General features: G+C 42.4%; 1 protein-coding gene across 3 annotated transcripts; it reads left to right on the top strand.

Annotated features, from left to right (window-relative positions):
• Window positions 1-1,594: 1,594 nt before the first annotated feature.
• On the top strand, window positions 1,595-12,851 carry cttn (cortactin). Of its 3 annotated transcripts, XM_029256276.1 has the most exons (17): window positions 1,595-1,756; window positions 3,109-3,192; window positions 3,521-3,594; window positions 4,206-4,335; window positions 6,025-6,135; window positions 6,486-6,540; window positions 7,146-7,256; window positions 7,947-8,057; window positions 8,588-8,698; window positions 9,572-9,682; window positions 10,443-10,498; window positions 10,700-10,769; window positions 10,988-11,136; window positions 11,351-11,443; window positions 11,575-11,728; window positions 11,948-12,019; window positions 12,492-12,851. In XM_029256276.1, exons 2-17 carry the CDS (start codon window positions 3,109-3,111, stop codon window positions 12,626-12,628), a joined length of 1,629 nt encoding a protein of 542 aa, XP_029112109.1. In that variant the 5' UTR covers window positions 1,595-1,756; the 3' UTR covers window positions 12,629-12,851. The 3 variants fall into 3 exon arrangements, with proteins under 3 accessions (XP_029112109.1, XP_029112111.1, XP_029112110.1); XM_029256278.1 differs by lacking the exon at window positions 7,146-7,256; XM_029256277.1 differs by lacking the exon at window positions 9,572-9,682 and having other exon boundaries at window positions 1,596-1,756.
• Window positions 12,852-16,847: the final 3,996 nt, after the last annotated feature.

Here is a 16,847-nt window from a genome sequence, read left to right as displayed (position 1 = left end):
TGCTGCCATTCTCTTTGGATTCAAAGCAGAACCATTGTCCTGTTAAGATAGGTGATTACTCAGCTTTGTTACTTGTTTAAACGGCAATACCAAAACAAACCCTTTTGAAAAAGCCATAAAAAGTGAAGGTGAGGGCTCAGGGTCTTCTGAGAACGAGCTTCGTGACCACAGATGCTAGAAGTGCCCGTTCCTCCCCCTTCACTGGGAACACGTGGAAACAAGCTGACGTGACAACTTTTTTTGTTGAAGGACCAATTCCACTGTGGCCTCGTTTCATATGGCAAGTCCGGGGAAGGGCAGCAGCCTTTCTTCATAACTTTTTTGACTGCATTGTATGAAGACTTTTAAATACGCCTTATTTTATGTCATTGTATTTATTTTTTTGTTTGTCCTATAGCAGTTTCCATTTTATCATATTGTAGCGATGGCTGGCTGGAGTGTTTTACATTCACTTGATGTTAAACATGAGTTTCTCAGTGTGTTCATCGGATTGTCAAAATCATACGCTTAAGGTTATTCCCCACCATGTTCTTATGTCACTTTTTTTGGATTTAGACAGTTTTATGCACAATTCAGAATCACTTTCCTGTCATGTCTGTGTTTGGTTTCTTAATTTAGGTCTCATGATCTTGTAACAAACGATGTACAGTACTTTTGAACTTTTTATCACAGTATTATTTATTGCTTACTTTCAATAAAATACTGAAACTTATTTTCCACTGCCAATAAAAAGACTAAGTCTTTGTTAAAATTCCTCAGCGTATGTTGTCATCTTTAAGTGCTAGTTTTCTGTTCTGGGATACTTATAAACCCAATAAATTCATCTTATACTGTAGGAACCCAATGGGTTTTAATGGATTCTGTTTGCAGGTAGAATAAAAGTCCCATTTCAGTTTACAAATGTTGGAAGTCCACACAATGCATTTGTATTCATTATTTGCAGCCTAAAAATGTATGACTTTTGGATGTGAATCAAATTTTCACCAACAACTTAATAATAAGGAAGTGTGTGTGAAGTTTATTTCAATGTGCTGTTACCCTGAATTGTAACAGTGTCTCACCACTGCCCTGAACTGTAATCCCACATGGTTTTCTTAGGTGGGCTTGTTGATTTTGTTGGGTTACAAATTAGTTTAAACCACTCCTAACTTTGAAAGCTGGTTGGTAACTCTTCTCTGAGTCTTCAGGACAGACTTAGTTTTGTGAACTCTGAAGCAGATGGAATTAAAAAAAAAAAAAGACTGCTGCATATCAGACCCCCCCTCACCATACACAGACAAGAGAAGTGAACGTGTTATCAAGCTGCCATTCTGTAAAAGAAAGAATTTAAGGGGTGTTTCTCTGAAGCAGAATGTCTAGAAGTTTTACTTCACGCATGCTGTGCACAGGAGCCAGTGTCCATGATATTGTGCAAAACATCGATCCGCAGTGGTCTTCGTACGGTAATATCCCGCAACGGTAGCCACTTGAAAAACAACCTAACTTCGCTCCCAGGTGAACAGGCGCAGCCAGGCCTTCCGCCACAGCAGAACCCCTGTCTGCCCGCTCTCCGTCACTCCCAGGTGAAGCTGTGGAGCCGGAAGCAGGAAGTGGGATTTTGGGATTGGCGGAAGTGGAGCCGGAAGTGGAGCCATAAGGAGCGCGTCCCGCAGAGGAGGAAAGTCATAGCGCCACGGCTGCGTACATCCATTGCTTAAAAAAATAAAAAATAAAAATAAAAAATCTTTTTATATTCGGCGAATTGGTCCAAGGAAAGGTAAGTAATAATAAAAGATGTGTAGACACTTCTGTATAAACCAAGGTGAGAACGAGTGGGGAAATTAAATTACTACTAGCAGCGAGAACGTGAGAACGGGTGGAATCATGCGGAAATACAGAGCAGGGATGTCGGACTGAGCGCATGATTATCGTTCTCCTCCTCCGTCTGCGACTGGGGGTTTGCTGCTTGGTCTTCGTTCGGGTTTTTTTTTGTGCTCCAACTAGCGTTTTGGTGTGTAGATTTCCCCCGTCCGTGTCGGGTTGTGGGCTGCCGCCGGGAGAGAGCCCGGGCGTATCTGTCCATCTCATCTGGCAGTCTTCAGGAACGCGTCCCGTCTCCTCCTCTCACGTCCTCTGTCTGCGCGTTTCAGTCCTGCTTTTATTCGTCTTTATTTCTTATTGTCCCAGGCCAGTTCATTATTCTGAAAGAGTACTTGGTACAAGTTGTGGTGAGACTTTTTTTTTTTTGCATCATTGACTTATTAATTTATAACCAGTGATTTGATTTGCATATCGTCGATAGTTCCATCTCAGCCGCTTCCCTCATTTCATAACATGTTTTTTTCTTTGTGCGATCACGGTACCATAAATGAGTCATCGTGTAAGATGTTTCCTGAGTGTAAAAGTATAACAGTGAGCTCTGTACTACTAGTAGTAGTAGTAGTACTACTGTCGGTACGTGTTGTTGTGAAGATTTTTTTTTTTTTTTCCCCCCCTGTCTTGCAGCACTGTGTATTAGCGTCTGTGTCGGACATATGAAATGTACTTGCTACCAGTCGATTTTGTAGCAGCTATCTGGTATATTCGTGTGTGCGCGCGCGCGCGCTCCTTGAGCCACGAGAACAGCAGGGTGTGGCACTTCGAGAGTGGCTGGTTCTAACGCTGGCAGCTGTGGACCCTCCGCGAACTGTGCCCGACGGTGCCTGATGCAGTGTCGCGGGCGAACAGCAGGGGGAGCCCTTCCCACTTGCTACCAGTGGGAGGTTCAAAAAGCCACGTCTGAACTATGGCTTTGCCCCCCAGGGCCCAGGTATTGTCATCCTCTTGGCTCGAGCGGAGTTCCGCCTTGCCGGACACGCTGTCTTTACGGCTGTAAATGTGCTGCAGCTGGTACCGCCTTTCCTCAAGTAGTCTTTCCGCCGGCGTGCGTTTTAACCCACGTTTTCCCGTCTCAGCTAAAGGTTTGATGATAAAGCGTAAGGCGGAATTGCGTGTTACGGATGAATGAAGCAGGCCGCCAGGGAACGTCAGGCAGCATCCGCTATTCATACCGGCGGTACAGTGTTTCTTTTCAAACACTTGGATGGGTCTGGATTGTAAGGCTTCTTGCTCTCCACCTGACCCTTGCAGATGTGGAAGGCAGCAGCTGGACAGTCTGTCAGCATTGCCCCTGAAGATGGTGCAGATGACTGGGAGACTGACCCAGACTTTGTGGTAAGGGACTAGTTATACTGGTTTTCCTGTATTTCTTTTTAAACAAATGCTTGACGTTTCAAAATTTTGTAATTTCTTGCTTGACAAATAGTTTTGTAGAAAGAGTGATATAAAGAATAGTTGTCTTTGCCAAGTTGTGCAGTATTGCCATTACAAATCCAGTGAGGGCAGCATGGAGTTTCCATGTGTTGAAATTACTGACCGTGCCTGCTGTCCATCTGGCCAGCTTGTCTTCGATTTCAGAAGATGAGTGCTCCTACTAAGCTTGATGTGGTTTCCTGGGGACTGCTGATCTCATATGTTTTCTCTCTTTAACTTTGGGTTAAAGAACGACGTATCGGAGAAGGAGCAGCGGTGGGGTGCCAAGACTGTAGAGGGCTCAGGACATCAAGAACATATTAAGTGAGTGGATGGTGGCTGCCATAAACTCATCTTCTTCATGAAACCACTTCTGAATTTACAAACACAGTTGGGAATGGAAGGCTCTTTGTAACTTTTTTGTTAGTGGAAAAAGTGACTTTTAGACTAAGTTACAATCAATAAATATTTAACACAGATATATTGTGATTTATTTGTGGGTGAGGTCCTTTTAAAACCTTGGGTATAGCTAAAATAACTAAAAATTTTCTTGTTTTTATGAATTAAACCTAAATTTAAAATTACTGAAAGTCTTCTTTTTAAAGAATTTTGTAAAAACTGTTTCTATCCTGCTAATTGACCAGGTCATTTTGTGGGCATTTGTAATATATGTCATGTTCTTTCCACTTTTAACTTGCTTTATTCTCTTGTTTTCATATCTATGATAACACAGCACTATAAGAGTCACAACTGTTCATGAGAACCAGACAAAAGGTTATAAGCATTGGATCAAGTTGAACTCAGGTGGTCCCATAAGGGTGACCAGTGTTTTGTAATGGCTCAGTCCAGACCAGTCATAGAGCAACTTGACCAAGAGCATATAATCCATGCAAGCTAGTCTCAAGGCCCAGGTTTAAGAGATATTTCTTCCTCAGCATCCATGAGCTACGTGAGAATGTGTCAACAGAGCACAGCAAGCTGAAGCAGAAGGAGCTGGAGAATATGCCCAAGGCCTCGCATGGCTACGGGGGGAAGTTTGGCGTCCAGCACGACCGCATGGACAAGGTAAGATCTTGAAAGTGTGATGGGCACGGAACAACTGTTTCAGGGTTTCTGTGGTTGGTACTGTGATGACGGGTCAACTTAGGTTATTAGTTGAAAAAAGGGGAAAAAAAATGTTGGGTAAAAAGATGTACTTAATGCTCAATGTCAGAAACCTGTAGACTTCAAGTTCAGCCCAATTGATAACCGAAAGTTAAGCTTGGTTGTAACTCAGTGCAGTCTTTGCTTGGGAAACACTAAAATCAGTGTGAAAACCACCAGGTGTAGTCATAAGTTAGGATGTAAGAAAAGACCAGTTATTAGTCATGGGAAAGTATTGAAAACTTTTGAGGTAACTGTATTCAAGAACTATCTTACATTTTAAACATTTGTTGTTAGTGCAGTACAAGCTTTAGTAAATGAATCAAGCATTTGAAAGCACCTGGATTTGGACTTAGCTCTTCGGCTGAGTGTTTTATGTAGGGATGAACTGCAACGTGTGTTCTGAGCAGTAGCCTCTCAGTGGAGGGATATCAATGAGAATTGCATCATTTGTGGTGTTGGCTCATGACTTGCAGAATGCCAACAGTTGATCCAAAACACCTTCGACTTGCAGCATACTGAACTGAACAAGATTAGATACAACTGCTTCTTAGGAATATGCAGATACTAAAATCTACACACTGAATCTTGGCCTTGAAGTTAAAAATATTGTTTCTCATTTACTCCCCTGTACAAACAAGTGTTTGAGGGAGTGGGGGGGGGGCTAGGATGATTTCTCATACACACACAAACATCTGGGAGCAGAAGTGGAATTGGTGAGCAGGACCTCATAGTATTTCTTGTGAGCTGGAACTTGTGGGACTTCATTAAGATCTCTAATAAAATTGTAACAGTATGAGGCTGATTATCCCCTTTGCCCCTGGCACTGCCCAGTCCTCTTCCCTTACTCCTTTATTATGTGTGTTTTTTCTTAGTTGTGTAGTCTACCCCTTTTAAAAGTTGATGTCTGGGCGAGTGTACTAAATAACATTTGTTCCCTATCTGAGTGGATAGGGTGAGAGCAGGGCAGCCTGATGTGGCAAAGTATAGTAGCACCACCATGTCAGCAAGCTCTTAACACTTTCTCTACTGAAAGAGACATAGTTTCTTCCTGTGGTCCCTGCAAGGCTGCTGGATGGTGGTAGCCAGTTCACTCTGAATGAATGGTTTCTTAAAACTTGCATCTTCCTCCTTTCTAATTCCCTGTTTTGACCAAATGACTTATTGTTTGTGTTCGTTAGGTGTGTAATCTGTCATAACCTGTGATTTATTGCTCTCGTGCAATACTCCCTTTGTTTACCCTTTTAGACACTCATCTCAGTCCTTATGATAAAACACCTTTGCTTCATCAGTATTTGCTTTATGCTAGGAGTGCTTTCAGTCTGTCTTTTGTGTGTTTGAAGTAGGTATACTTGAAATAGTGGTTACAGGAAGGTCACAGGTTTAAAATTCCATGTCCAACTGTAGTACCCTTGAGCAAGGTACTTACTCTACATGCTGCAGTACAATTGCCCAGCTGTATAAAACTGGCAAATAACTAAGTAGCTTAATATTGTAGGTCACTTTGGAGAAAAGTTTCGGCTGAATGAATAAATGTAAAATGTAGTCTGTCCCATAAGATGTGATGTTAAGGTTATGTTAAGCTCTGACTTGGGGTGCCTCTCTCCTCAGTCTGCTGTGGGTCATGAGTACCAGAGCAAGCTGTCCAAGCACTGCTCCCAGACCGACACCTCCAAGGGCTTCGGTGGCAAATTTGGTCTGCAGGCAGATCGGGTCGACCAGGTATGACTGTTTGGTTACTTTTTCCAAGCCGGAAGATTATTTATGGCCTTTAAATCAATTTATAAATGGTTTTAGTTTTTTCAAAAGCTCAAGGCACTGGAATTGGTCTTAAATGCAAAGTAAATGAAGGTTATTTATTTTAAAGATCGGAGTAACTTTGTCTATTCAAAAAATTAGGCATTCTTAATATATTAGAAATGTTATTTATTTGACAGAAGCTGCTGAAACCTGTTCCTTTGTGACTGTTGGCCATCTTTGTTTATTGCATTAAAAAGGAAAATGAAAGCCCTTAGTAATATTTGGTGACACCTGTTGAACAGTAACACACTTTTCCCCACTCTCTGGTTCAGTCTGCTGTGGGGTTTGAATATTCTGGCAAGACTGAGAAACATGCTTCACAGAAAGGTGCGGTCATACTTTTAAATGTCATTCTTTACAGTTTAAAATCAGGACAGTGTTTAAGTCCCTATGCTGTCAGTGCAGTACTCCCTTATTGAAACTGTCTGGAATCTGCATTTCTATGAAGGTCCATGCTGGTATACAGTGAATCAGGCTGAACTGATGCTGCTGATTGATACTAGACAATAAGGGAATACTGCAGGCTGGATGACTGTTGCATGATCATCCGTCCCGCTTATGCAGTAGGTGCACAGCCTTGTCTTTCAGCTTGTGTTGCTAAGTCTTTTGCAGGTCTGCTCTCCGCAGTGCACTCTTCAAAAATGTGTGAAAGATAGGTTTGACTCCAGGAAGTACAAATTGTAGTCCGCCGGTATGGTTACGGTGCTTAGGTCCTCCGACGTGGCCAGTGTCACACCATGTGAGCTGTGCAGGCGCTGCACCGCGGTCCTGTGTGACCGAGTTTGCTACTTCCCCAGCCCTCCTGTGTTTCTGCTTTGTGAATTTCCTTTGCTGTGATCAAGCTTATTTTGCCCTTCACGTCTCCAACTCTGCGGTCCCACCGCCCCAGCAGTGGGCTCCTGCTTGACTGCTTTCACTCTCAAATCACGTAGACTACACCACGGGGTTTGGGGGTCGATACGGGGTGCAAGCGGACCGTGTCGACCAGAGCGCAGTAGGCTTCGATTACCAGGCCAAAACGGAAAAACACGAGTCTCAGAAAGGTTTGTCACCCTTTGTTGCTCCTACGCCTTTTCACTGTGAGGTTGGTCTGACCTTTTTATGCTAACTTTAATATGCAGTACTTGGCCACAGTAATCATGCATGCATGCAACTGCCATATTCATTGCTTGAATATTAGTTTTGAGTTGCTCTGCTTAGCTATTATGAGTTATTCATTGTGTGAAAAGCTAATTTTCATCTATAAAGATTTTTGGTAATTAGGGCTGTCACTGGATTAGTTTGTGGGGAACGTTGATTTTATTAATTAATGGTAAATTACACTCTTCACAGGAGACGGACTCACCAGCTGCTCAGCACAGAACACTTGAAATAATAATATTGTGGGTTATTAGACACTTTGTTATCCTAGTGTTTCATACGCCCACTCTGTGCTCAGCCTTGTGTCCACAGTATCTTATGAATTACTTCCCCAATATTTATTCTATTTTGGTCCTTTTCCTGTAGCAGTTACCTTTGTATGAGCCATATGAAAACCTTTATAGGTTTATAAGGGGTATGTTAAATCATATCAATATTAGGATCCGCAACTGCTTAACTCATTGACTTCGGAAAGGATTTTTTTAAATCTTAGTCGAGCAATTAAATCAGAATACAGCCCTAATGGTTAGGTAGTGTATCACTTTACTGTGTTGTTTTTTGAGTGTTAATTTCCTATAATCTGGAACCAACAGACTACACTAAAGGCTTTGGTGGTAAATTTGGGGTGGAAATGGACAAGGTGGACAAGAGCGCAGTGGGGTTCGAGTACCAGGGGAAGACGGAAAAGCATGAATCGCAGAAAGGTGAGTGTGAGTCTGCTCCAGTAAGACATGCAACGTCTCCCAGTCTCTCTATGTGTTCCCCTTCTGCCCTGTGTGGAGTGTGACCGACTGCAAGTCGAACAAAAACAGGTTTGTCTGGCTGTGTAAAGAATGTTCCCCTTCTGTCTCAACATGTTGGGGAGGAAGGATTTCTTAGTTGCTTTTGCCTAGAGATTCTGGTTTATAAGCTTTTAAACAAATATTTAACATTGTATCTGCTCCTTGATTTATTTAGTTTCTACACTTTTATCTATAGTTGGATTCCAAGACATTTTTCTATTTGTCTTGTTAAAGTAAAGGTTCCTTTCCAGCGTCCTCATTTCTTACACTCCAATTTTAAAAAATGTGAAGCACTTCAAATTGGGCTCGTGTGTTTTTTTTTTTAAATGTCAGAATTTCAGTGTTGTTAGTTTCACTACAGGTACAATCCTGGGCACGATCCCATTTGCATGTGAAGATTCACTCAGTCTCTCAATATACCATTGTGACCATGTGGTAACTGATGTGTACAGACTACGTGAAGGGCTTCGGGGGAAAGTTTGGTGTGCAGATGGACAGACAGGACAAGTCAGCCTTAGGATGGGACCACCAGGAGAAGCTGCAGCTCCATGAGTCCCAAAAAGGTATGGTGTGTATTTCTCCCCCCCCAGTGCACAGACTTCCAGTGTCCCTAAATCTGTGATCCACTCACAGGTTCTTTGTCAACCTGCCCTGGTTTCTCCTCGCTCTGCCCACTCACTCACCTTGTTATTGATCACACAGCTCCACCCACTTACTAGGAAACACTGCTAGATTGGAAAGAAATATTGTGTTCTGTGCTGTATGTTTTCATAGGACCTAGTCGTTTCTCTGCGTTTCTGTCTTTTGTGTTATTTCTGTCTTTGGGTGTCAAAATGTCACACATTAAGAACTTTTATCAGTGGGTCAATTTTTCATGCCTCTTTGAAGGTAGTAGGAATGGAAGATAAATGTTGTGTGTTGCAATTTCTCCTCTAAAAACCACATCTTCTGAGTATACTGCAAAATGGATCTGTTTTTACTTGTTTTTGGGATACGTGGTCTAACATTCTTTTTTTTTTTTTTCCCCTATTAGATAGAAAGCTTGATTATATAGATTTGGCTGTGTGCAGTTGTACTACTTTGCCTTAAATGTGTGTCCCACTGTTCTGCTCTATCAGCAAAATGAAGTTGTGGGAAACCACCACTGTCTAAATTGTGATTCAGACCATGTAAACTTTGTTGCGATACATGTGAGGTTTTGTTTTTCTGACTCTTGCTAAATTTAAGAGCAACTCAGTATTCTGTTAACAGGAGAGCATTCGCATGTGTTGGTGAAGGTGTGTCAGAGGGAGAAATGCAGTGCTAATATCCGTGTGCAGCTCTCTCCGCGGTGTGCCGTGTTCCACGTGTAGATTGTTTGCACCTGGATGCCTTCTGTCGTGTGTTTGTTTGTCTGTGCTATGTTCTCTCCTACTTGTGGCTCTGGATTCTTTCAGATTATAAGCGAGGGTTCGGAGGGCAATACGGGGTAGAGGTGGAGAAGCAGGACAAATGTGCCCTGGGCTATGAGCACAAGGAGAAACTGGCCAAGCACGAGTCGCAGCAAGGCACAGTCCAGTTCCTCACCTGCTTTGGGGCAGATCTGCAGCACTCCGCATGCAAACAGGGTCCCGGGCCTGCCAGCTATTGCGCAAAACCGAATGGCTTAGAGCCTTTACGCTTTTGCAGACAACACACTGTCTAATAATGTATTATGGCTTTAATGAAGTCTAGCTGTTAACTTTCAGTATTTCTGTTGTTGGTAATTGGCTGGCTGTTGCTAGCTGCACTGATACGAGTGTTTACTTTTCTGCTGAGATTTAAAGGGGGGGGGGGGATGCACTTATGTGGACACACAGTGAAACAAACTGAGTCTCTTCTGCAGTCAGGGGTTTGAGATGAGCTGTTATTTTACAAGTAGCCGTGGTCTGTCCATGTGGAGTGCTGCAGGTTTGGAATGTTCTCTGTGTCCATCTACCTTTCATGCCCTTCTTTCCATCCCAGGCCTATATGTTTGAGAACGTCACATGCATGACCGCGCAGTTGCAGCACTGCAGTGTGATCTGCCCAGTGCCTGCCTGCAAATGCACAGCTTGAGATGCGCTGCCTGAGCCAAGATGGCATCATGAGCTTTTTTCTAAGCTATACAACTTTTTAGTCTCTTCTTCCTGTTACGACTGGCCTGTGAAGTTGACAGCTTGAACTGTATAGGACTGCATGAGTTCCTTTTCATGCTTGTAGCCTTTCATTTGCAAATGCAAGGTTTTTTTTTTTTTTTTTTTTTTTTTTTTTTTAAAAAAAAATTAATTCTGAAATCTTTTCTTTCAGACTACTCAAAAGGTTTTGGTGGAAAATTTGGTGTCCAGACTGACAGAATGGATAAGGCATGTAAATGTTATGTTGAAATGAATTTAATCTTCTTAGAGAAACTACTTCAACTCACCTTAAGACAGAGCACATATACACTTACAGTAAAAACATCACTAAGATAAAATGACTTTCAAAGCTATGGAATGTGTTAAGATTAAGATCTTCAGTGAAAATATCCAACTCCAGACAAAATTAATTCCTTCCTGGGGTTGCAGAGTGCAGGAACCTTTGAAGATGTGGAGAAGCCCAGCTCAGCATACCAGAGAACTAAACCCAAGGAAGCAGGTCAGTTTCAGAGTAAAGCTACACCCTTCTACTAGGAACTGCTCTGCAGCTGGAACTGCCCCATGTTAAAATACCCAATGTGTACAGCCAGATGCTTTGTTTCAGTATGGTTGGTACGGTCCATGGTGCAGAGTGTTATCAGCAGAGGCTGCTGCAAGAGGTCTATCTCCTGTCTGGTCTCACCTCATCAACCGTCCTTCCCTACTGTGGCTGTATAGTTGGAGGCAGCATGGGCAGCATCAAGGCCCGCTTTGAGAACATCGCCAAGCAGAAGGACGACGACGACCGGAAAAAGGCAGAGGAGGAGAGGGCTCGCAGACAGGCCAGGGAGAAGCAGGAGCAGGAGGAGGCCCGCAGGAAGGCCGAGGTACACGAAGGCATCAAAGGACAGCTAATCTTAACAATGGTGTAGCTTAGGGAGGAGCTCATTCACTCTACTTATCCTAGCAAGGCCATAGCTGAAGTAGTTTTCAGTGACAAGTACCATCTCTAGTGTCCCATAAGCATGACCCATACCCACATGTTAAGAAGGACAGTTATCGTTGGGTGCCATGTCAATCCCTCACTTTACTGTGGCACAGGAACTAGCCAAGGCGCGGCCGCCCTCCCCGGAGCCAAGCCCTGCCCTCGCTGAGCCTCAGCAGCAGGTCAAGACCGCCGACACTGTGCATGAGGTGAGAATCCGGGGGGCTGGTGCAGGGTGGGGTCACCCCCTGCTCTCTGTGTGCGCTGGTCACTCTAGCTCACACTTCTAGAATGTGGGATGAGTTGTGAAGGCAGAGGCCCTGTCTGCTTCCTGCTGCAGAGTGTACCACTGTACGAGGAGCCTGCAGAGAATGGTAGTGACCTGTACGAGCGGGAGGCCAAGGCCCCTGCTGCTCAAGAGCCACAGTATGAGGAACAGCCCGAGGAGCCGCTCTACCAGAATCCCGATGAGGAGGCTCACTACCAAGGAGGAGGTGGGGAAATGGGGCCCTAAAAGCACTTGGCGGTCATGAGGATCTCAAACTCATACACACATGAAGGCACACAGGCTCAGGTCCTGTAGTGCCACTGTTTATTAACATGGGTTCATGGAGGAACAGTGAGTGTGTCATTCTGCTGAAGTGTGTGTGTGTGTGTGTGTGTGTGTGTGTGTGTGTGTGTGTGTGTGTGTGTGTGTGTGTGTACATTTGCAGATGAACACACGTACACGGAGTATGGAGAGGACCTGGGGGTGACCGCTGTGGCGCTGTATGACTACCAGGCTGGTGAGTGTGGCCTGGGGGGTTTCAAGGACAGGGACCCATGTTGGACAGCTGTACTAAATGGTAAAAGTATGGCCATGCTTGAGTGGGTGGGTGGGTGTGTGTACAGCACCCCATCCACTGGCACTCGATCCTGCATGTTATCGTGCTCCAGAGGGTTGCGTCCATGGGTTCTTGTGACCCGCACAGGCATTAAACCACCTGATGCCACTTACTGTCTTTTGACTAAGAGCATTTAATTTGCTTTCCAAGCTTTTACTGATGTCACCTGAGGTGGAAAACACTTTGGACTCAGTAGCAGCCCTGTAGGACCAGGCGCTCATTTACAATAAGAGGAGGGGACATGGTACCCCTATGGGGGGTTGCTGGGCTGGTGGGGGAAGAATGAGAGAACCATATTCTTCCAATAGCTCTTATGCCCATGCCACCCATCGCTGACCCCTCACTTCTGCGCCGCCTCTCTGCTCTGTTGCAGCTGGTGATGACGAGATCTCCTTCGACCCCGATGACATTATCACCAACATTGAGATGATTGATGAGGGATGGTGGAGGGGTGTGTGCAAGGGGGCCTACGGCCTCTTCCCTGCCAATTATGTGGAGGTTAGGCAATGAAGCAACCCACTGCCTTATTTGCCATGCTTCCTCTTCCTCCTCCTTCCTGTGCTCATGTTCTCCAGCAGGTGGCAGTGGTGCTCTGTCAGCTGTTTTCTGTATGAAAACATTCTCAGGTCTGTCTGCTCTTCTACATTGTCCACTCCCCCATTTCTCCTCTGAAGATCTAAGCACCCAATACACCCCCCCCAGTCATCTGCTTGTGTTATCTTCCTGAAATGTGTGGTTGAATTTTCTGATCTTGCAGAGAGCTGATGCATCTTATATAGACCAGTGAGCACCTGAGTAAAACATCTATTGTACGAACATCTACTTTTCTTCAGGACAAGGATGCTGATCATCCCTAAGGGTCTGTCAGCCTGCCGGTTTTCATTATGATTCCGAGCTTTCTTATTTTTGTAAATGAGTATATACTGAATTATCAAACCAAGGTATTAATCAGGCATTAACACCTTGTCCATTGTAGACTAGTTTTGAAATTAGGACCACCAAAGCATAGGGAGCTCTTGTGCCCAAGGGGCATCCCATACCAAGCATGGCTGCTTCATGAGATCCCATGTATTTTGATGGCATGCTGTTGTAGCTGCTCTTGTGGTTGATGATGTGGAACAATAATCAGTGGCAGAGTGGGATTAATTTTGTTTTTGCAATTAGAGGGGGGGGGGGGATGACAATGTGTGATTATATGTAGATCTTTTGTTTTGAATAAGATGCACTGCACCCTGTCAGATGAGGGGGAGCCAGTCTGATTTACTCTGCTTCTAATGAAAGGCGAGAGCATAGGGAAAATGTTACAGCTAAAGGATTTGGCCTAGATTTGTTGGAGGGGAAGAGGGTCAGTCATCCTATGTAACATCAGTGTTAATGTAAATTATTCCATATTTTAGTGTATCTTGAGAGAAATTAATAAAAAGCTTGCTCTTTACGAGCCCAGGTGTTTCATCAGTATGTCCGTATGGCTCCGGGGTTCATCCTACTACATAGCCATTCTCACTAGGACTGAAAAAAAAATTAAATGAGATGTGGGAAAGGAAAATATTATAATGGTTTCAACTAGGTATCCCTAAGACAATCTCATTTTCCCCTACTTGTCCTCATTGTAGTGGCATCTTCTCCAGAGCTCAACTACTGGATTGGGTTTTATACTAAAGTGACCTTTTCAGATATCTTACTAGCGTGGCATAATTCACTACATCTTCTGCTTGTTAATTTTTGTAAGTAAATAAAGTTTTCAATAAACAGTTGTTTGGCTATTGTGTGTGTCACTGTATAGGGAAGTTTACTTGGTCAGGGGGCAACACAAAGTTTTGCCCCCCCCCCCCTGTTTTAACTGCACTTGAGACATGGCCTGCCCTACTTCTGAAGTCCCTTGAAATCTAATGACATAGCACATTACACTAAGACACAGTAATGAGTATGAATTATTATACCCTCCCTGTGAAACTGTACCACTGTTTAGACACAAAAGCTATCCACACAAGGGCCTGGCCTATAGGAAAACAGTTATAATAACTGGGACCATCAGTCTCTCTGTATCTTCACATTTACCGCAATTGCAACCAATAAAAGCTACATAACACTGATGTTACTTATGTGTGGGTTCAGTTCTGTAAAAATATAGGTAAACATAAAAAAAATCATGCATCCACAACCATTTGTGAAATTAAGGGTCACGAGGCCAGTGCGTATTGCTAAAACACGATACAATGCGGAGTCCATCCTGAGAGGACCCCAGTCCATCATGGTGTTATTACACTTGACTTAAATTCAAGATTACTGGAAAGCCATCATTTATCATCACACACATGTACACACTACAGGCAATTTTAGAGTCACAAATTCAGCTGAAACACATCACACAACATACAAACTCCGCAGCTACCAAGCTGGATTTGAACCCATCTCCACAAAGCTCCTAATACAGTCCTCAATGGTGCCACAAGTGTGTACAGCATCAATCAGCATCTGGCCATTTTCAGCCACGTTCATCATCTACACAATCTAAAGGTTACTAATAGACACTTTGCTCGATTTGCTTTCAACTTAAGTTCTCCAACGAGAAGCCGGTGTACAGGGTTAAATGTTTTTCCCCCCACCAAAAAAACTACAATAAGCTGTTCTCACACAGCAGCTAGGCTCATTATAAAAATATGAATGCATTTATAATATTTGATTTTAACATTTTAAGTCTTATTTGTACTCCATCTGCTGGGCCACAGCTCTAATGCTGAATCCCAAGAATGAACATTTGAGGAGCTTACCAGTCCTGGACCTGGAAGGCTGCACTCCAACAGGGCTCCTAGCTTTCCTTACACAGCCAGTCATTCCTGTGCTGCAAAAAGCAGTTACTTGTGTTAAGGCAGTAAGGAGGTCAAGCATGTGCATCTCAGGCCCTTGAAAGTCAAAATTTACCCGATGTGTGTTGGCAGAAGAAATGTGAGACAAACTGATTTGATCATATCAAGAGTGTGGTAAGACTTAGAGCTACAGTTAATAATAATAAAAAAAATCGCTACCATAAAGAACCGCTCCTCAAAGGGTCAACTTACCTGGATGTACCTGACTGCACCTGCGGACAGACCAGGGGTCACAGTAACGTGACACTTTATCTTCTTGTTGTCATATCACACATCTACATGGTTATAATTCTTTTTTCATAAACATAGCTCCAACTGAGGTCAATAATGCAATAACTACACACCAGATACTTGTTTGTATATGTTTGCAAATTGTCCTAAAAAGGGAAGTGCTGTTAAGTGTAATACAATGTTCTTTGATAAAATTAAAATACAGTGCATAAAAACAATGAACAATTGTAAGATTGGTTTGAATATTTAATGACTACTGGCCTCAGGACATGGCAGACACAAAACCTTTGTGGGTATATCGATCTCATGACTTGTTCACAAAGATCTAAATTAGTGGGAACTGAAAGTGACCCATTAAAGAAATACAACAATTGTGCAATATTATATTTATTTCTTACAGTAAATTTTGGTTGCCATACAAGATTATTGAGGATTTTGGGGAAAGTGCAGTAACAGGAACTTCTCTTTCTTTTATTTCAATAATTAACTCTAAAGAAGAGGATTCTGTAGCACAAAATTACAGCAACATAGATAACATGAACACAAGTCCTTACACAAAGTAGAGCGAGAAACATCTTAATATCTATGAAGAATTATAAAAAAGAAAGAAAGGAAGGAAGGAAGGAAGAAAGAAAAGAAAAAGAAAGAAAAACCAAATTGAAGCTGATCTCTAAGAGGAAATCGATTTGAGGCGGGATGGGCATGGCGCGCCCACAGTTGGCAACAAAGCCTAATCCACTGGCTGATGCTTGTAGCTTTTTTTTTTTTCTTTATTTTTTTAGACTCCACTACTTAGCTCTAAATGTTAGTTCCACAAATGTATTAGCTCAGTGATATGTAGTTCCATAAAATCAATTTATCAACAGTCACATCTAGTCTTTTTATTTAAATATATTTTAAGTTAGCATAAAAGTGCTCTCTGACCGTTTCCTACAAAGTGGCCTGAGAGGTTATATATAAATTTACAGCCTGTGAGATTTTGGTAATTTATACACACATTATACACAAACTAAGCAGTTGTACTTCCAAAATGTAATTACAATATGTAACAGAGGCAGGTGACTACTGCTTCATCTCAATATTTCTAAAGGTCACATATTTTTCTAATTGCCATGGGTTCATTCGTTACATTTCTTTTCCTCAAAATAAAAACGGGTGGTTGGGAGTTATGATGTCATGTGAGAGGATCTGTGAATTTTAAAACAACCAAGTAGATCCATTCAATATAAATATTGCTTCTTAATTGGTACCTCATAAATCTGGTATTTTTTATTTTTGGCAAACAATACTTCAGTATTTATGCAGTCATATTTTATCCAAATACTTATAAAATTTAATATAATTATATATAAATCATTAAAAATACTGTGCTTTTTCTGAAGCTCTGTTTTAAAATAACATCTATTTAAAAATGGTAGAACTAGCAGCTTAACTCCTATAAGTCTTCTTAAAGGAGATCTGTATTCCCTTCAAATTTTAGGATAATAATCTTTATATGTGTATGTATGTATGTATATATATATATTTATATATTTATATATATTTAGTAATATATATATGTATGTCTCTGTCATTCATGTAAACCAGACATGTTAACTTTAAACAGTTCAGTACACTGTCATGAAGGCGGG

Source organism: Scleropages formosus, chromosome 11, assembly GCF_900964775.1.
Source record: "Scleropages formosus chromosome 11, fSclFor1.1, whole genome shotgun sequence".
Lineage (NCBI taxonomy): Eukaryota > Metazoa > Chordata > Actinopteri > Osteoglossiformes > Osteoglossidae > Scleropages > Scleropages formosus.
This window is presented reverse-complemented; position numbering and strand designations above follow the sequence as displayed.